The sequence below is a fragment of the Hakea prostrata genome, chromosome 7 (genome assembly GCF_041222555.1).
Source record: "Hakea prostrata isolate BN-2017 chromosome 7, UWA_Hpros_2, whole genome shotgun sequence".
Classification (NCBI taxonomy): domain Eukaryota; kingdom Viridiplantae; phylum Streptophyta; class Magnoliopsida; order Proteales; family Proteaceae; genus Hakea; species Hakea prostrata.
In genome coordinates, this window is record NC_142606.1 from 4458171 (window position 1) to 4478537 (window position 20367).

At 37.7% G+C, this 20367-nt stretch overlaps 2 protein-coding genes across 3 annotated transcripts; one reads left to right on the forward strand and one right to left on the reverse strand.

The window, feature by feature from the left end:
• Window positions 1-2428: 2428 nt before the first annotated feature.
• LOC149009140 (S-adenosyl-L-methionine-dependent methyltransferases superfamily protein) lies at window positions 2429-11022 on the forward strand. Of its 2 annotated transcripts, XR_016174399.1 has the most exons (9): window positions 2429-2644; window positions 3951-4045; window positions 4424-4564; window positions 6046-6130; window positions 6879-7072; window positions 7257-7368; window positions 9200-9307; window positions 10605-10812; window positions 10934-11022. XR_016174399.1 is itself a non-coding variant. In XM_089161207.1 (8 exons), the coding sequence occupies exons 1-8, from the start codon at window positions 2486-2488 to the stop codon at window positions 10743-10745; spliced, it is 1035 nt and encodes a 344-aa protein (XP_089017333.1). In that variant the 5' UTR covers window positions 2429-2485; the 3' UTR covers window positions 10746-10885. The 2 variants fall into 2 exon arrangements, 1 of the variants encoding a protein (XP_089017333.1); XM_089161207.1 differs by lacking the exon at window positions 10934-11022 and having other exon boundaries at window positions 10605-10885.
• A 26-nt stretch (window positions 11023-11048) lies between these two features.
• On the reverse strand, window positions 11049-14099 carry LOC149009141 (uncharacterized). Its single transcript, XM_089161206.1, has 3 exons — window positions 13444-14099; window positions 12154-12905; window positions 11049-11946 (listed from the first exon to the last, which is right to left on the reverse strand). Exons 1-3 carry the CDS (start codon window positions 13768-13770, stop codon window positions 11430-11432), a joined length of 1596 nt encoding a protein of 531 aa, XP_089017332.1. The 5' UTR covers window positions 13771-14099; the 3' UTR covers window positions 11049-11429.
• Window positions 14100-20367: the final 6268 nt, after the last annotated feature.

Consider the following 20367-nt stretch of genomic DNA (forward strand, 5'->3'; position numbering starts at 1 on the left):
GCCTCCGTACGGGTTTACACCGATCACAATAAAGTTTGGATCCAATCAAACCCAGTTGATCCGTCTTGAAAGCACAGTCCAACTACATTCAGTTTAGAAGCACAACCCAATTGATTTGAAATTTCGTTGGACTGTGCTTTCAAGGATTAGAGCAGACCAAAGATCTGAAATTTATTGTGATGGGTGTGAACCTGTGTGGAGGGCAATTTTTAAAAGTTCAAAATTGGAATCCAGACTTGAGCTCCCAACAATGTGTTCCAACTCCTAGGATTGAGATTGATGGAAGAGTTTTATGGAAAATCTCGTAGTTTGAGTTGTTTAAGGGCCTGTTTGGTTACATGAATCCAGAGATTTAAAATCTCTGGATTCATGAATCTGAGAATTATACCCGTTTGGTTATAAAAATCTCTAGATTCATGAAATCTAAAGATTCACCTTTTTACACTAAAAACGTGAATCTGTAGATTTATGGGTAACGGGTGAAATTCAGAGATTTCAAAAAAGCTATACATTTGCACATTTACAAAAATCATGTCGATCAAAATTTAGTTGGTGGGGTGGGGATGGAGGGGGAGGGGGAGGGGAGATGAAACCCCACCCTACAGGCCCTTAATGATTTTCTGCTAGGGGAGGGGAGAAAGTCGGTAATTCCCAGTAGGAGGAGGGGGTGTGATGGTTTTCAGCTATTGTAGGCGATTTCGAACGATGTGTAAGAAGAACATGGATAAAGGGAAGCCTAAAGGTTGAGTATGAAAAGGTAATTCGATTATCTATTTCTAAGGGTATTATGGTCATTCACATCCAAAATTTGAATGACTTAAACAAATGAAGTTATTGTAGTTGACTAAGAATTTTGAAGTAGGTAAATTATAATTTTGGGCAGTAAAGTGGATTACCTAAAATTAGTCACTATTAAAATAAGTACACTATAAAAAAAAAAATCCAATTTCTATTTATTGTCAAAATACGTGTATAATTTATTATTATTATTTGGTTTTAATTTGAGATTGCCAGCGAGAAGCTTCAGGAATTATTTCTATACTTTAATCAAGCTTGGTAGTCTCCATGGTTCTTCATCCCAAAAAAATCTTGTCTGGTTCAGCTGGACATGTTGAACTGTTTATTTTTTCTGAGATACATATTTTTATTTTTTTATTTTGAATTTTAGACCGTGGAAGTTTTAGTTCCACAGTGAAAGAGGGGAGAGTACTATTGTTGTCGAGAGGGTTGCTACTTTGCTAGTTAGCTAAGATTTCATTAGTAGTTTTCTTGCTGAGTATTAAAGTAATTTTCTAAAATAAAAGTGTGGATTTTATTCTATCAAAATAATAAAATGGTAAATTTCAACCGCTCCCAAAAAAAAAAAAAAAAAAAAAAAATTTATATTTCTATACTTTCTAAGGGACATTAAGAGTGACCGTTCATTTTTTCTTCGCAAAATCAGGTGGAACTTTTGATAGGTAAATAAGAATAAATTGAGAGAAAACTAACGAATATATTACATATTTAAAACCCCACGAATTGGGGAATATCATCTGAGTTGGAGTCATTATATATATATATAAAAAAATATATATATATATATCAATATATATATATATATGATATATATATATATAGATAGTGATATATATATATATATATATATACACTTATTTGTGACTGAGGTTCATCCGGGTGGAGATTTACTTTCTCAAGGGGAGCTTTATATTAATGCCGCCGAGTGGGTGTATAATATAATATTTATTGCATTTAACAAATACTATATTTTTTTTAAAATTTTATCCATTAAACATCTATTACTCTTATTCTTTATTCTTTTATCATAACATGTATCTCGCCATTTGGTTTTTGTTTCCTTAGAGGTTCTTTTTCTGTTTTTTTTTTTTCTGGTAAATTCTTAGAGGTTCATTATGACCAGTGACCACCACAGCACCACTCCTCTTAATCCCTTCTTAAGCTCATAATAAATCAGGTCCGGTTCAGCCTTCTTAAGGTCAATTAAGAATTTAGGGCAGGTCTAAGATGGACTCAACTCAAAGGAACTGAGCATGAAGTGTTGCTGTTTTTGTCTTTTTGGTCTGAAAATTTGTTGCTGTTAGAAGTTAGAACCCTCAATTAAGGTTAAGACGATGCTGGTTCAGCTAATCAAGGTTGGACCAGAAATTGAAAATTCCCGGCCGGAGTCGCGGTTCACCCATTATTGGTTTTGTCTCTCTTTTTCATTTATAAGATAATTACATAATAAATCGATTAAAAAGTGAACAGAAAAACCCTTCTGACACGTATTTCATTCGGGACAGCAGCGCCGCAGGTGCGGTCTGGGGCGCAAGATTCGCCACGTTTCAATGTGTCAACAGTTAATCTCAGCCTTCCATTCGGTATATAAGAGGATTTGTTTGAATAGTCAATAGGCTTGTATCAGTATTTCTCCGTCGCGTTTAGAACTTGGAACCTCGAGGCTCGAACCAGAAGCAGGAGAGAAATGGCAGTAGTTATCGGCAGGGTTTTCCCAACCGTTTTTAGCGGGAAGAAGATGAGTGGTTACTCGAAACGTAGTTTTTTGAAATCGTCGAGACCAATTAGATATCCTTTCCCGGCAATCATACAAGCTACTTCAACCGCTACTGTTCAGACAGTTCCTGTAATTCTATTCCTCCCTTTACACTCACCTTATTTCTCTTTCATGTTGCGATGATAATGTTTTTTCTTTTTTTTAATCCGAAGTTTCATCGTAGTTCATTGGATTGAACAAATATTCTTATATCCTTCGACAGCATTGGTAATCTTGCCTACTCTGTTGAATCAGAGCGGCTACAGGAATAGCTCCTTGAATGGGATTTATGTGCCCTGATGCTTCTTCTCTTCTGAGTTCTGGCATCTGTAAACCCATTCCGCCTCCACCAATGAAGTTTTTGAAGAATTAGATCTTATCCAACCAAAAGCAAAGCCCATACCTGTTCTGCTCGGTCTTTTTGTTGGGTGTTCAGGATCAAGGGCATCATGCGTTTAAACTGGAAAGTGGTTTGGGAAATGAAACGGGTATTATTAAGGGGAGGATTGGCATCATGTTACGGCAAACTGTTCGGTTAGGGTTTACAAAATTTAGACCTGCTTCTTTAGCTGTAGGTTGGGGTGGGCTTTCTAGTTTTGTCTGCACCATTTCTAATTCAATTTTCTTTTCTCTACCGCCATCTGTATCCTTTCTCTAAATTTGTTTGGGCTTCTGATGCCTGTTCTCACCATTACTCTTATATAGATTACTACTGAATCAATGATCAAGCTTTGTATCTGGTTATAGATCATGGCTTCATAGCCTTTTATCTTAATGTTGTTCCTGTAATGAGGTTTGAACTTCCGAACTGGGTTGGACTTGAAAATCCTTTTTGAGAATTGTAGTGACAGTTCATTATGTACTACACCTTTTCTCCATCACATTGAAAAGGATAAGTAATAGCATGGTATCAGTATCACCATTTCTGATACCGAAGTTCAGTATATTTGCATTGTTTGAACATAGACTAATGGGGCAGCTAATGACCTTGCTCTTATAATTTTTTGTCTTATGTTCTCCTGCTAAACTTGACCAGCATTTGCATCTAAATGCATCTGTTGGCATCTGTTAGACACTATAGATCCTCCTCCTTTATTGGTAGAGTTGAATAAGCCTCTGCTATACTCCAGCTTATCCAACAAATACAGCACAAAAACGAGAAGTATGATGAATGTTCTGGTAGACCTTTTCAAGTTGACAACTTTGATGTCTTCTTAGCATTTTTCTTTTTGGGATATTTAAAATGACACTTCACAGGGACAGTTTATTTGTTCATAGAGCTCGCCAACTGATGAAAGTACTTCAAGTTTAGCAAGACTTCTCAACTTCTCTCTTGTTATAATGGCTTTTCTTGTTATCTGACCATGCTTCTTCTCTGTCTTCACATGATGTTTAGGATCCTGTTATAGAGAATGACAGAATTGTCAAGAACATATTAGCTTGTTCCATTTGTTATGATCCATTGATCTGGAGTGGTGAAAGGTTGACAATGTAAGTTTTCTTCAATCACATTCTGAGGAGATGAGTGTCCCTGTTCTTGTTTCACTTGAACAGGCAATACCTTTTTTGTCTTTTCCCTTTTTTTTTTTTATTGGGTTCACTTGAACAGACAATACCTTTTTTCCCTTTTGTGTTTTTTTTTTGGGAGAACGAGGTGGTTAAACTAGAGAACATAAACAGACCCCCTCTTGGTTCGTGGTCTGATTTAGTTTCTTAAAACTCTTAGTCAAAATATGTTTCCTCCTCAGTCTCTCCTTTTTCCCAATTTCCTTAATTTTAGTGATGCCTTATCCTTCTTTTATATGGATTTGCATGCTAATCCTTTTTCTTCTATCATTGTGTTGCTGGTGCTCGATGAGTCTTTTACAGGACAGCTACTCCTGGCTCTACTTTCCAATGCGGCACTTGCCAGAAATCTTTTGTTGCCAATGAAACATTTATTGACCTGACAGCAGCTAGCGGTGCCAAGGAGTATGGGGAATCTGTGCCATTATCATCGGAAATTTTCAGGTCCACAATCACCTTAAGATTTTATAGCAAGAATCACACAATTAAGTCATGCTGTTGCTTTTATGTGATTTCCTGCTCATTTAAAATATATAGTTGGAACTGGGTTGGGTTTCTCAAATATGTCAGGCTGGGGAATGTGTTGACCAGGTTGGACCCTGCATTTTTAAAGATTTTAACAAGTTGATGCTACCAGAGTATACGAATTGAAGCATCCCAGAAATTGTAGTTTCTTAAAACACTGTTGGTTCTTCTTCCTATGATTTTTACTGTCAACAAGTGACTCAAGGTTGTACTCTCACACTGCTGAGTTGTGCTTTAGTTTTATATTTTTTGCGAGTTCTGGAACAATTTTCTATCTTGTTCTGCAATTGCAGTAAATAGGAAATGAAGTTTTCCACCCTTCCATGTCCCCCTCTCCCTCATCCAGGCTTATGATGGGATGAGACAGGCCTGCGGAAATGGGTTGCAGGGTTTAGACTACCACAGAACAGGACGAGGCTCCTTGGGAACAGACAGTACAGCTGCAGCAGGGGAGGATGCGTATTGCTGTGTGTTGCGTATGAACTATATGTGCAATATGCTCTCATGAATTTCTCTTACCTCAGGGATGAGGTTAATTTGGGGTTTTCAGTTTGTGTCAAGTTGAGCGCTCTCAGCTCTTCTGGGGATTCCAAAATTTAAGCCTAGTACAAAATTCATGTCAATGTTGAGGGAAGAGAATCCATGTAGTTCTCTTTTTTTCTCTTCTTCTTCTTCTTTCTTTTTATTTATTTATTTTTTTTTTTGGGGGGGGGGTGGGTGTTGTTTGGTCTTCTGTTGCCTGTAACTTACTGTTTTGATGACAGCGGTAGTGATAAGAGAGTAAGAAGTTAAGAGTAATAAACCTGTCCACCATTAAATTTAGAGGAGATTTCAAAATTTAAGTCACTGTCCTTTGTGTCCATAAACAAATTAAACAAAATGGAGAAAAGCTTGGGGATTTGGAAAGAGTTTAAACTTGCCCCTGCACCTACTGCACCTCTTTGCTATCGGTTTCAGCTCCCCTCCTCTCATTAGGTGACTATTACTGTGTGACCCTCTGTCTGTAGTGCGAAATCACAGTATTAGCCTCCTTACTATGCTGATGGATTACTGCATAATGAGTAAAAAGGGCTGCTTATAGAGTCTGTTAGTAACATGCTTGGTTACAAACAGGCAGATCTCATCTGTTAACTTATATATTTCCCAATTTCCTTGGCATTTATCAGGGATTCTCTTGGGAGGCTTATCTTTTTATTTGTTTCTTTACTGAATAGGCATCGCATGGTAAATTTAGGCGGTCCTGATTAGATTGCTTTGACATATATAAATACCCATTTTCATGTCTTTCTTGTTTTGAGCCAGTTAACGTGTTGGATATAATTTTGCTTAGATATAGAGGGAACATAGTTTTCTTAGCTTGCAACTTCAGTGTTATTCATATGGATTTATTGTCCCTACAGGACTCCTCTTGTATCCTTCCTTTATGAGAGGGGATGGCGTCAGAGTTTTTCTGCATGGGGTGGGTTTCCAGGCCCTGAGAAAGAGGTATTCTCATGACTTCCTTTCCTTTTTTAGTAAAATATTACTCAACTGGGGAAACTAGAGAAATTATTCCGATAAGACTTCTATTGCTTTCACTGGCTCATTTTTTTTAATATTTTGCAGCTTTGGTCACTTCCTAGTAGGCTCATTTTTTCCTTAATATACCTGTCTGCTGGTTTATTCCAAAATATCTTATACATCATTCCTCATGATGCAAAACCATCATATCTAATGGAGTTACCCAAGGATAATGGGTCCACTAATGGCTGTTGCTGTTTCTCCCATAATCACATACTTCAAATTTCAGTCCACCTTCATAAGTACTATTCTGACCATCAGATTTATAAAGTTTGCAGCACATATCATCATCAAGAGCCCACCATTCAATCAAATATTGGAGTCAAACTGTTGGCTATTTTGACCTGTGTCACTCTAGTTATTATTTTGGTGTTTGAAGCCATACCTCTCAATTCAGCCACTGGAATTGAATCAAACTCCCAAAAGTGTTTCATCTACATCCTACCATCAGTTGATCCAAGTTAGATCAAGTTTTACTTGCTGGTTTGGCTGGAAGGCTAACCTTCTAATTTCTGAACTTTGTCTTTAATTTGGTTTTGTGGGTATTTTGGCCCTAAATTAGTCTGAATTTTAGGTCTCTTGTCTTTGTATTCCAGTTTTTAACATGAAAGAGAATCAACCACTTTCATCTTTTGGCCAATGCGTTGATTATCTGATTATCTTTTTTCTGCAGTTTGAAATGGCCAAAGATTACCTGAAACCTAGTTTTGGTGGAAATATTGTTGATGCCAGTTGTGGGAGTGGGATGTTCTCAAGACTTTTTGCCAAGAGCGGATTATTTTCTCTTGTTGTTGCTTTGGACTTCTCAGAGAACATGCTTCGACAATGCTATGAATTCATTAATCAGGAGGCTGGCTTCCCCAAAGAGTAACGTATTGACCTTTATTTTCTGAACTTGTTTAGCAAGCTATTGACAGAAGTATTTTGGTTTCATGGTTGCATTTTTAAGGAAGAAGTTATATGTCTGGTCTTGTATTGGAATACTTTTTCTTTCTGCCTACTATTTGTTTATTAAATTGTGCTTGATGTCATTGAACTTGTTTGGTTCCAGGAACTTAATCTTGGTTAGAGCTGATATTGCTAGACTTCCTTTTGTTTCAAGTTCTATTGATGCTGTGCATGCCGGTGCTGCGGTGCACTGTTGGCCATCACCATCTGCTGCTGTAAGGATTTGTTTTCTCTCTAATCTTATACTGGAAATGCAACAGCACCAATTCCTACTTCATTCTTGAGAAGAGACAGGAAACATGCCCAGTGTCATTGAGATACACAACAACATCTCAATAAAATGAATAGACTAGCAAAATGAGCTTGTGCTAAGTTGTAGTAAGCAGTTCTTTTCTCATAATCTGAAACTTATCCTATAAATATGTATTAAAAAGTAGAAAATTACACAAGGAAAGTGAAACAGCCAGTTACAATCTGAGCCATGTGAGGGTTCCAGCCCAATGACCCATTTGGAGAATAAATTATACTTTTTTATTCCCACCCTGTAATTTTATGATCCAATTTATTCTGTTCAGATGGGTAGTATGAAGTTAGTAAACTTCCAAAAAGTCAAGAAAGACAACCACCAGAATAAAAAGGAAGAAAAGTATAAAGGCAGAGATTGACACCAAAACAGATGGGGTCATCCACTGGTAGCCATGATTGGTTACAAAGAGCCTGTCACCATATTGAATTTGCTCTCCTAAATACAGTTATTTTTACTCTGGCTTTTTATTTTTATTTTTTGGGGGGTTGGGGAAGGGAGAGAGGGGGTTGTGGTTCTTCTTGTCCAATCAGGAGATAAATGGTAATGCAAATGTTCCTGTCTTGTACAAATAACTGTTGAATTGTGACAGGTGCAGTCTGACATTACTGGGAATATTTAAAACATAAAATATAGAGTCCATGAGAGAATATCGGATAACTCAAACAAGAGATAAGAAGGAAGCATGGTTGTAGCATTTGGGAAGGGGTTTGGCTTAGCAAAACTATTTGATATCAAGAGAATTTAGCGCTTGGTAGCATAAGAGATGTAGAGAGTTGGATTGATTGGCATAACATTGTAAGAGATATTAATGCATATGGTTATCAATTTAAGTACGGAGAGGGCAACATTTGTGTGTTAAAAAGAGACTCTCAACAGAAGGTATATGCTAGTGTCACTTACTATTTGTAACTCATGATACTGATTACTTGATTCTGATGTTCAAAATATTGTATTACCTTTTTGGATAGGGTGGTGAGCAACTATTCTTGTCAGATTAGCTTTTCTTTTTTGGCCCTGGTTTTCTCCTTTTTTTTTTTTTTTTTTTTTGGGGGGGGGGGGAGTGTTTAATTTTTCTGTGAGATCTAACCCAAAGAGAGAAAAATTCAAAGGGAAAAAAAGAGAAAATCTAAGAGAGGGCAGCTATAGGATAAATTGAAATAATAGATCCGTATCTAGAATTTCTTGATGTGGAACATGTTTTTTTTTCTGTGAGACATTTTTATTTTGTATATAGGAAACATGGAGAAAATTCATGAGGGTAAAAAATGTTATGAGGGTCATTTTTCTTCTTTGTAGCCACACTTGTCTTTTGATCACCAGCTGTAATAACTAGAAGGAATGTTCTTTTCATATCCTTGCATGTAGTTTAGCTGTAAGGTATATGTTTTAAGTGGCGGGGAAGTGCCCCATTTTCCATGATGACCTGCTCCACAGTATGAAAGTGGAAGGACCTTGCACCTCCAGGCACCCTGGTCCAATCCCCTTTTTACATCCTCTGTCTGTAAAGAGGAATAAAATAAAATACTGATTCACTTTATGCCTTTATTTTCAGGATAGTTCTTGTTCTTAATCTTGGATTATGCTACAGAGAACCTGTTATCTGTGGAGCCAAGCTACCTACTCTCCATTTTCTGATGTCATTGCTTATCTAAATAATGCCTAGAAGTTTTAGTTCGTTGTGTTTGATTTGCTTTCAGCATGTGCTCTTTATGACACTGCATTTTTTTTGGCTCTCTTAGGTGGCAGAAATAAGTCGGGTGCTGCGTCCAGGTGGGGTTTTTGTTGGTACAACATATATTTCAGATACTATTAATGTTGCCATGCCAGTTATAAGGATAGCTCGTCAGGTAAATTGATTCACCTTTAAGTTATAATATGATTTGTTCTGCACATACTAGTTGTCTAGCAACATCCCATGCACATTGGCTCTTTAAGATTCAGAAAGGTGGTAATTGGCTATAGAGGAATAACTATTTCTCATGCCTTGTCATGATCAACTTAACAGTTGTTTTTTCTAAGGCTCGACTTGGTTGCAAGTAGAGTGAAATGAAAGTTGAAACAAGACAAAATCAAAGTTTTTCCATTCATTTCTGCAGACCAACACAATTGCATAAATTAGAAAAACTTACTAATATAGAAACCGAGTTCAATTTCACTTCTTTCATCAAATAATTTAGATTTTCAATAGATTATTTATGACAGAAGGCTGAGGAATTGTTTGAAAAGTGAAACCCAGCATTGTCCACTGGGACCTTCAGCCTCGCTGGGCCTTCTCGACGGAGATGTTAGACATATAGTAGAACATACGTACCATTTCTTTTGTCTAATAAAACTTTGTAATCTTTATTATTATATGAGGTGAGGGCAGACATATGCAATTGTAATATTTTCTCCATTGCAACCTAGTGACATACCTTTTGAGTCTCATTTTTTTTTCTTCTTCTTCTTCTTTTTTTTTTGGGGGGGGGGGGGGGTGTGTGTGTGTGTGTTTGGAAGCCTCATATGCTGATACACCCTTTTTCTTCATAAATATGATCTTTTTGATAAATTTAATATTAATTAGTTGGGGGTGGGTTAAATTTGGTTGGAGAAGCTCTATTGCTTGTGCAGGCCCCTGCTGATTCCTTTTTGAGTTCTTACATGCATATTCCTAAGGTAGGATACTTAATGTGTTAACTACAACAGTGCATTACAGCTCCTAGCATCCATCATATATTTCTATGATTGTTGGGGCACCTAATCTCATCCACCACCCTAGCTTCCCTTTCTTAATGTCAGAGCTAGCCCAGTAGTGTGCTTTCACCATCAATCTTCATAATAGATCTGAACTGCTTGCACCTGATTGGCATCCAGGTCATAATTGCCATTTTGAATAATCAGAGAAGAAAAAAGGGGACCTAAGAGAAAGATTCTAGTTATAGTATCTTCTGACGTCCACTGATTATTTGGCGATCCAATTTTATTTGAGTAATTAATTAATTTTATTTTTGGGTTATACTTGTAACTGGACAGAGAGCCAGGGAGACTCTTGAAGTTGGGCTTATTGAGTTTTTGTGGCACAATCTAACCGTACCTTTTTGCTCCAGAAACCATTTTTCATTTATTCTTTTGGCTGATGTTGGATGGTCCTCTTTATGTTTGCAGTACATCGGGCAATTCTCTAGCAACCACATCTTTTTATCAGAACGAGAGCTGGAAGACCTCTGTGAAATATGTGGACTGGTGGACTTTACATGCGTGAGGAATGGACCTTTTATCATGTTTTCTGCAACCAAACCCAGATGATCATGCTTTTCATCATCCTGGTCCTTGCATCAGTAGCTGCTTTGCTAATGCAGGACCTTGTTGATTTGTAAGCTATTGTTGCTGTACAGATACTAGTCTTGTTATCATGCTCTTATACATCTGGGGATTTCCTCATTCGCCCCAGACAAAAAATTAAATATAATTTCATTTTGATTTATGAATAACAGGAGGTTTTCCAATATTGTGGTGGTGGGGATGGTGCTCTCTCTCTCTCTCTCTGTGATAATCTAAGTAATTGATTAATTGATGGTACAGCACCCAAAAGACGAATTTGGTTTTGAAGGAGATCGGTGCAGAGAACATGGCTTGCTATGAGTAACCATATTCATCAGTGAACTTATGAGTACTTCTGATTTAGTGCATTAATAAAATGTGAAGCCAGAGCAAGAACAAGGACGTGGCTGTAATACATTTGCTTCTCTCCTTCAATCAGACAGATAGAACCCTCACAATGCCATTCTGGTTGTTACAGCTGATAGCCGAGGACCGAGGTTGTGAAAACCCATCAGGGTGTTCGCAACATCCGAAATTTTCAAAGAGCCTTCAGAAACCCTATTGAAGACGGGGAAACTAGGTTGACTGGTAGGAAGCAATTCTTCATACTTAAAAAATGGTATCAAGGACTTCCAATCAGCTTCTACTTGCATGGAATTGTTAGTCCTCTCAAATTGAGAAATTTGAGTTGGTGGGAATGAGGGCCTTCTCATCAGAGTCATCGAGATCAGCATCCTCCACACCGTAAACCATATCAATCACAGTTTTTTCGTTCCCATATAGATCTTCTGATTCAGCAAAGCAAAGTTCAGCATATTCCTCTCCAGCAAGAGGATTATCTGATTCCATCTGCTGCATCTCTGATTCCATCAATGAATGCATTAATGCTCGTTCTCTGTCTCTTGGGTAGGTGCAATAGAGAAAGGAGTAGATTAGGGAACACAGAGTCATCGGAATTGCAATTGCCATATAAAGTGCCTTGGCTAATGATACAGCATTTTCTCTGTCTGTTTCAACTTCAACAGATTTGCTAGCTCCCTTGGCAACTGGTTTATAACCATATAAGTGCTGAGCTAGAAGTCCAACTATAGGAGGGGCAAAGGATGCCAATATGGTCTCAAAACATCGATCCAGGGCATAGACACTTGTACGTGACTTTTCAGGAACAATCTCTGCAAATATTGGACTACAGCAAGTGTACATACCAATAACAAAAAAAGTTAGATACATTCAACAAAATAAACCCTTATGTACACAGTTACCTACAACAACAGTGTTCCTCTAATGCAATATTTTCTTCCTTGTTGCCTTTCTTTGTTTATTTCTCAAATTCAGTTAATTCTTTGAAACTGTAGGAAACAAACAGAGGAAAGAAATAGAGGAGAGGCTTTACTTGTTTGTAGCTGCACCATTCCATGATATGGACAATCCCATGATGAACAAGACGAAACCATGAATGAAAGCAGTGGAGGGGTCATCTGGTAGAGCCAACAACAGCACTGCAGCCAGTGGGACAGCCAATCCTGAGCTTATCTGGGATAGAACTATCCTGCCAGAGTTGGGGAAATGCTTGGAAAGGATATCCCCCATCTTTCCTCCAAAGAGCCCACCAAGGGAAAGAGAAACCACAAACATACTCATAAGAAAAGCTGTTTGTTTGTGGGAGAAGCCAATGAGCTCTAACCACATGGGCGCAAATGACAATGCTGACCATGGGAATGATCCTGTCACACCCTGTGCTACAATTATCTGGAAAGATGGAATTTTCATCACTGACTTGGCTTCCTGAATTAGCAACTTTGCTGCTGATATTGTGGGTTTATCTGGACTTGGGTCAACATCTTTTGTATGACCCTCTGCAAATCGTGGATCATTGGCAAATAGGCTAACCAAAATGCCTACAAGAACACTCAACAATCCAACTAAATGGAAGGAAATTCTCCAACCAGGGATCCCCATGAATGTTACCGAAGCTATCAGAACTGAAGATATGTTTCCGATGATTGAACCTATGTTGCTAGTCAGCTGTAGCCATCCAAAAGCTATACCACGATTGGAGTCATCGGTTGAATCAGCAACAAGGGACTGAATGGCAGGTGTAACAATGGCTAGTCCTATCCCATTCAAAGCTCTTGAGACTGCTACCTGAGTAAGAAACATGAGAGAAGTTGACACATGATAGGAACAGCAATTAGATACTACTCTGAAACTAAAACTGCAGGCTGTCCAACTCAAAACCTTAAATCATTTGGAGGGTTCCTCTTTTATATGAAGGAAAACAAATCAGTGTGGAACTATTCCATTATAAACTTACTGTCTCAACTTGAATGGAAGAGAGAGATGATTCTCTTTCTGTATGTGACCCTGCATTTTGCTTCAGAATCAAGTGGGGTTAGCCCTTTTTCAGAACCCAACTAAAATTTTCTTTGTTCTGTTCTGTACTGTTGATGCTTTAGCTAACATCTATTCATGTACTAGTTTCTACTCCACTGTTGACATTTGGATCATTAAGAAAACTATATCTTTTTTCTGTTTAGATCAACTTGTTGCTTTTGCCTATTGAAGTTTATTAGCAACAACTGTAAAGGATGAGATCTGAGTTTGGTCTTGTCTAGGACCGTTGACTTTTAGCAGAGAAAGAAAGAGGAAGTAGGAGAAAGAGATTGGGTTTGGAAAAGAGAACCTGTAAGAAAGTGGAAGAGAAGCCAACAAGGAAGGTGGCGGCGGCCCAGAGGAAGGCACCGAGGGCGATAACCTGGGCTCTGTTGTGGTGGATGGCGAGGTAGGCTGCGATTGGATAGCAGAGTGACTGCACAATGGATCTGAACAAGGTAAGAGAGCCGAGTCCAGTTGGGTCAGTGTGGAGAGCGATTCCAACTTCCTTGTACACACCTGGGAGCAGTGATTCGTCTGCTCTCTCCATGATCCCAGCGAGGTTCACCAGCACCAATGTCACTGTCTCTGATTTCCACTTCGTCATCTTCTTCATCTTCTCCTTCTCTTCATTCATTATCCTCCAGTTAACTTATGCTTACAACTCCGATTCCAGATCCTCCATACTCAGTTCTCTGAAGCAGGAGGTCAAGCTGGAAGTGGTCAGAGACTCAGAAGTATCTTGGGAAGAAGAGCTGGTGTTGACCCGAGATGCAGAAAGAGAAAGAGATGGGAACTGGGAAGTATGGCTTGTATGTGGGGCCCGTTGTTAACTCTTGCGCTTGGATTTATTCTAGGCCTTCCGATTGTGCGAGTGTATACGTGTAGGGACAGGAATCAACTAAAGTACGGTTGATGGGACCTGATGCGATGGAGTTCCAACAATTTTGGACGTATGTTGTGTTACTGTGCGCCACGGCACCCAGCTTCATGTGCTTCTGACAACCATGGGCCATTCTGGTTAGTCTTACTAAATAATGATTTTAGGGGGGCCCACTTTGCCGACGTCTGGGCCCACTTTGCTTTCTGTACTAGGTTGTATTGTATTTGTATGCGAGGTGGATAATTTGTTGGGCTGGGCCGATCTTTTTTTAATGTACTAGGTGGTTCACTTGTACGCAAGGTGGGTCAAGCCAAGGTCGACCAGTTAAGCCCATTACTTCTTTGAATCTCTGTCGTTGTTATTTATTAAGTTATAAAAATAGCTAATATTATTCCTGCTGTTAAGTGTTGGAATTGAATGATGATTTCATCGCTTAATTTTGAATATCTATTTTACCCTTCTTTTTCTTTCAGGTTTCCTTTAAAGGAAAAATTATATATAGACTCCTTATATTTTGAATCAATTACATTTATTACTTTTGAAAGAAAAAAAAAAAAAAACTACAAATGCTTCTTTACTATTAAGTGTTGGGATTAAATGGTGATGTACTATGCTTAACCTAGTTTTGAGGGGCATTCATAATTGACTTTTTTTTTCTTTTTTTCTTCTTTCTTTTAGATAAAATTGATTCAAAATTCAGGGGGTGTATATGTAATTTGCCCTTTCTCTCTCTGAACACCACCTATGAGAAAGAAAGAATGGAAAAAGGATCAAGGAGTTGCTTTAGTCCTTTATAGTATTCTTTTTTAGAGTCTGATTAAATTGGGTTTATATCTCTCTCAAGGAACTTTTAGATTTTGATTTGGTATCTTCTTAATCTTCCCGCCAAATCCATATTAAGATGACATATTTTTGTTGTAAACATCCGAGAAGAATATTAGCAGCCCAAGAGATGGGCCTACTAGTGGGCCTGATAAATAATGAATTACAAGCAGCTCACATTATGAGAGAGTTGGTTAGGTCACGTCCAAAAACATAGGTCCTCTCACAACTCCATAAGCTCCACAATGTGCCAATTGGCTCTCCCGCTCTTTGAATGACGGATGGGCAGTTGGCCAGGGAGAGAGAGAGAGAATTATTTCATTAGTTATAATCATATTCATGGTTTAGGTAGGCTCCACTGCAGGTACGTTCTTCACATTAGAGGTCGAACCACGTTGAACCAGGCTGCTATCCTATGCCACAGGAAGCGTCGGACTTGTGTCTTCTTCTTCTCGCTAAGAGGTGTTGATTATTACATACCAAGCAACTCTATTTGAAAGACACTGTTGTTATGGGCTTGTAATGGTTATGGGTTTACCTTACCTGAGAGTGAAACCATGCGTGAGAGATCTGCAAGTGACGACTGACGAGTTAATGGTGCTGCTCTGTTGTTGTCTGTCTGATCAGTTATCACGCCAAGGCTGAAAGCTGAAGGCTCTGGCTGTCCAGTCCGCTACGCGTGCGTGGTCTACTGGAATGATGCTCATGCTCATGCTCATGCTCATGTTCATGCTCCTTCCAGGGCTCCACGAAACTTGTAGTGTAAATTCCCAGCAACAAGACTCGTTGACATCACCATTCACATTCACATTCAAGGAAAACCATTTTGTTTGAAAGTAACAACTGAAACAAATATGCATTAATTTATGGGTCAGATTGGAATCCCAAGTAAGGTTGATCTCAGTTCAGTACTCTTAAACGAATCGTCTCAAATCCAATCTTTACCATAACATCAAAACTCCCATATCTTTGGTCTAAGTTAATTTGGGAAAATATCTATTCAATCTTGATGAATCTTCTTATATCCAACCCAAATCTACCTGATTATGACATAAAAAAAAAGAAAAAAAAAAAGAATTAGACTATGACATGCCTGTGAAGGCCAGGGTGTAGCCCCGGCTGATCTCCAACACGTGACGTGGTTGATCTTACAACCGTAAGTCCGCTGACAGAGTTAGGATGCACTTGGTAATAGGTCAAGGAACAGTTTTTGGTATTCTTTCCTTCTCAAATGCCAAAGAATGTCAAAATGTGTTTGGTAAAATAGGTTATTCTTTCATTTTCAAGAAATAAATTGGTCCAATTTTCATGTCTGCGAAGGTTTTTTTAGCAAAGCAATTTTGATTTGTTTTGTCGTTCTCAAAACACAAAGAACACTCATCAAAAAGGAGCATTCAACCTAAATTTCATTTACACGCAACTTCTAACTCCTTCCCACTTCATAAGATTTTTTTTAAAAAAAAAGTCTCTATCGCCTCAAGCTTTCTCAGTACAAAATCTAACAAATAGTCAAAATTATACTCACTCAAACCACCGTTCTTTGATTAAAAAAAATTAGAAAATAATACTCGTAAAAAACATCGTTCTCAGGAAAGACAGTTACCAGCGCGCACTCAGGAAATTGAAGTATAACTGGGTGAAAAACCAGGAAAAACTGGCTGAGGAGTGAGGGGTGTCTATTCCATCACATCTCACACGTTAACTTGACATGCTTGGGTGGGAGCATCTATATGATCAAATGTGATAACAGATACGGACGGCACAGATATATCATCATCATCATATCTATCTTCTTTTCGGTGGCCAATATTCCCTCCACTGGACCCACCCATCTTTTCAATATAATCATTAATATTAATTCTCTCTTTTATTTCACCATTATAACGGATCTTAAATATCGCATGAATAGACAGTCTAGAGCTTCTATGTCCATAGGCTGGCTCTAATAGCTTAATATAGACCCCTACCATTGCCCCCAAGGAATCTTAGCCCTAATCTAAAGTGTAAAGAGAGTCTTAAATCACTCCATCTATGTGGGACCCATTGGAATTTTATATTTAAATTATTTAATTAGTTTTATATATGAATCCCATACAAAATGTAGAGTGAAAATACATACAGAGAGGTGATCTAGACTTGTGCAAAGAGGAGAGAGACTGCACAGGTGGGACAGATAATAAGGCAGACTTTCGGGAGTCTGGATCGTAATGGAGAGGCATTCCCTCACACCTCTCCTCATTTGACTTTTCCCTTAACTTGTGATAGAGAGGTGTGAAGAGAGCAAAAGCCTTTACCCTAATGAATAGAGAATTCAGATTTGACTGGTGTGGCTGCTAAGGAATTGAAGATTATAGACTTCGACAGGAGTCACAGGAGATGTGATGCTCCAAATTAATCATAATTTGAAGGGTTTTGCATTAGAAACTGGTCAATTTCGTATCCCAAAGTTTGATGCAATCGACTAATCTTCTATTATAGTAAGAGACACAGAAGGAAGAAGCTATTAACAATTATAGTTTGAGGTCGTAGCATCGAAACAATCTCTCCATTGGGATAAGACTGTCTAAGAAAATTGTTGTGAAACTTTGCTTGTGCAGAAACTTTTGGCGTTTTGTTCACACTTTTTATAGATAAAGAAGAATTGTCTGTAACAAATATAGAGATTAAAAGAAGAGAGACAAGAGACAACGATGGAAATGGTTGAAGAAGGGGTGTTCGCCGAAAGGCAAAAAGGATACCCAAATGAGGTCCACAATAGAAATAAAACCACTGTCCACAAGTTGAAGTAAGTTTGATTTGGATGATGAAAAGGAAAAGGTTATTATTAATCTTGAGGTTTGAAGTAAGCCAATTTTGGTCAAAATTTGTAAGATTAAGGTGATGATGATGATGTGGATGCATGGTCCCACTTACGGTGTTGTCACAACCAACTTAATTAATTAATGGATGATTGATTACAGAAATCAATCAGATACAATGTCCCTTGATACATATATATATCATGAAGGCATCATCTACCATGTACGATTGCATCAAAATGGATGGCTGAGGTGAAAACTCTTTTCTCTATGGACCATATATAATTAGATGATAAGATTGTGATAGATATGGAGCTCCAAAAACTCACTCTGTTTTTGTCTCATGGGTCTCATCTTGCCCTCTTTTGCTTTTTCTCTCTGTCCACCTTGTTCTATTCCTTATGTCTAATGGTCTCATCTACCACTTGTGAATTCTCAGTAAATATGAAAATGAAATGAAGGAATTAAACTTTGATTTGAGAAACATAAGCTGAAATAGTTGAAATTTGACTCTAATCAATAGTATATTGTATTGTCTTATCATGTTTTGACTTTGAAACTTTAGAAGACATGGGTACATATTGCATTGGATCCTGATATGATCTTTTTGTGATTGTTAATTGTTAGTGCTTTCCTGTTTGAAAGTTTTCTTTTGATCTTAGTGGGTCTTTTTGTATTCACTCACCTTTAATTCTCTTCTTGGACCTTTTACATGCTTTACAATTAGTTCAAAAAGTTCTTAGCTTTAAAATACTATGTAACTAAGTAAGAGATCTGTGAAGCACTTAAAGGACTAATGAAGATGGTTAATAAATTATTGTATGGAAGAAGACAAATTAGAATTGATAGAAGAGCTATCCATACACTGAAAATGTTGGATTTTGTTTCCCAAAATGGAATTTTCATTTGAAGACTCTGGTTTTATATTAAGAATTGAAGTCAAACCCACGTTTTAGAGATGTATTAATGATTATATGGTATCTATGAAAAGAGCAAAGCCCTTTGTTAGACAATACAAAATTTAGATTCACTAGGGTTTGCTATATTTCATCAGTCATTAGTTTGCTACATCATTTTTTTCGCATTATTTTGTAGACTATAATGAATTTTATCAAAGTTTTTTGGGTCATTTAAAATTGCAGGGAATTGTAGAGAAATGAATTACAGAGAATGTGGATCCCATATAAAAGGTTGATATAGCTTATGATTACAAAGTTTTGGCAATTAAAATGTGTAGAGAAATGAATTACAGAGAATGTGGATCCCATAAATACAGAGACTCAGGGGTTGGGTGATGAAATTTTTTATTTTTATTTTTTACCTGTGAGTTCCACAGGATTTGTGATGGTAAAACTATCGAGAAGCACATAGTTAAGAGTAGTAGCAGCATAGAATTTCATAAGATTCTGTGCAACGGCTTAGTTGTAATGCGCATGGGATTCGAATCTCACCGTTGTGACCTGACGTTTCCCTGGAAATCGTGTCGCATCAAAACACCAGAAAAATAAATTTTACATTTTGAGGCCAAAACCCCCGAAATTTCCGGAGAAAATCTGATCAGTTGCAGGTGCAGGTGCAGCAGCTGCAGCTGATTTTTATTTTTGTCTTGTGGAAATAGTAGCTATTTAGAGCTTATAGATAGTAAGGCCGGCCAAGGGAGCTATATAATATAGAGAAGCTTCTAGTGATTGACTGACCAACTACTACTACTACTATACCACGGATTCCCTAAACACATCAAGGATTTGTTGGTTAGTGATCAGTGATCAGTGATCTTCAGTGTTCTTCTTGGACAAGGAACAAGGAAATCTGCTTCCAACAACTCCTCATTAATTAGTCAAATACCCTACCCTACTAATTCAAATCCAGAACCATCTCTGCTACTAAATCAGATTTGTCTTTTATATATATATTTCTGGTGAATCAATAAACTAATAGATTTTCCAGATCCTGCATTCCCCTTTGTTTGGGTCTAAACGTTCTGAAATGACAAATAAATTCAGTACTAGTAGGGAAGGGGGTTCAGGTTGGAGAGGTTAGATGGATTGAACTTTACCTACTTAAGTAGACACTAACAGAAAAATGAAGTTGAATTGAGAGAACCTTTTTGAGTGTTAGTTTCAGTGGATGACTTTTCTCTAGTGGGCTACCTACCTAACCACACTAGTAGGGAAAATAAGGCTATGATACTCTGGACTGGCTAGCACCACAGATGATACATGCTCCAAGGGACATGTGTTGCAATGGTAGATCACTTGCTGTTGAAAACCCATTATTGGGTTAACCCCACATCTCACCCAAAACCAAGAAAATTCAACAACTACCATCTTTTGGGTCACCTAGCTGCTTATTCCTTATTAATTAACTTCAATATCAATTTGTGTGTTCTACTTCTTCCATCGTGAATACAAGGTCAACAATATCTCCTTATTTTGATCAGGTCAAAAACCCTCATCTCCCAATCCATGCCTAAGGATCTCCACCCTCATAAAATGATGTTACAATATAAAAAACTCATCTCTCTCTCTCTGTCTCCTTTCAAGGTCCAACCCAGGACTGAATGAAGGGTTATGTTCTTCATTGACTAAGTTATGTCCTCTTGCATTCTAGTTTCATCATAGCTTACGTATGGCATGCAATTCAATTGTTTTAAAACTTTCTTTTGAAAAATGTGGGGTTGGAAATGAAAGAGAACAGAGTAAAAAAAGAAAGAGGGAGGAAAACATTAATC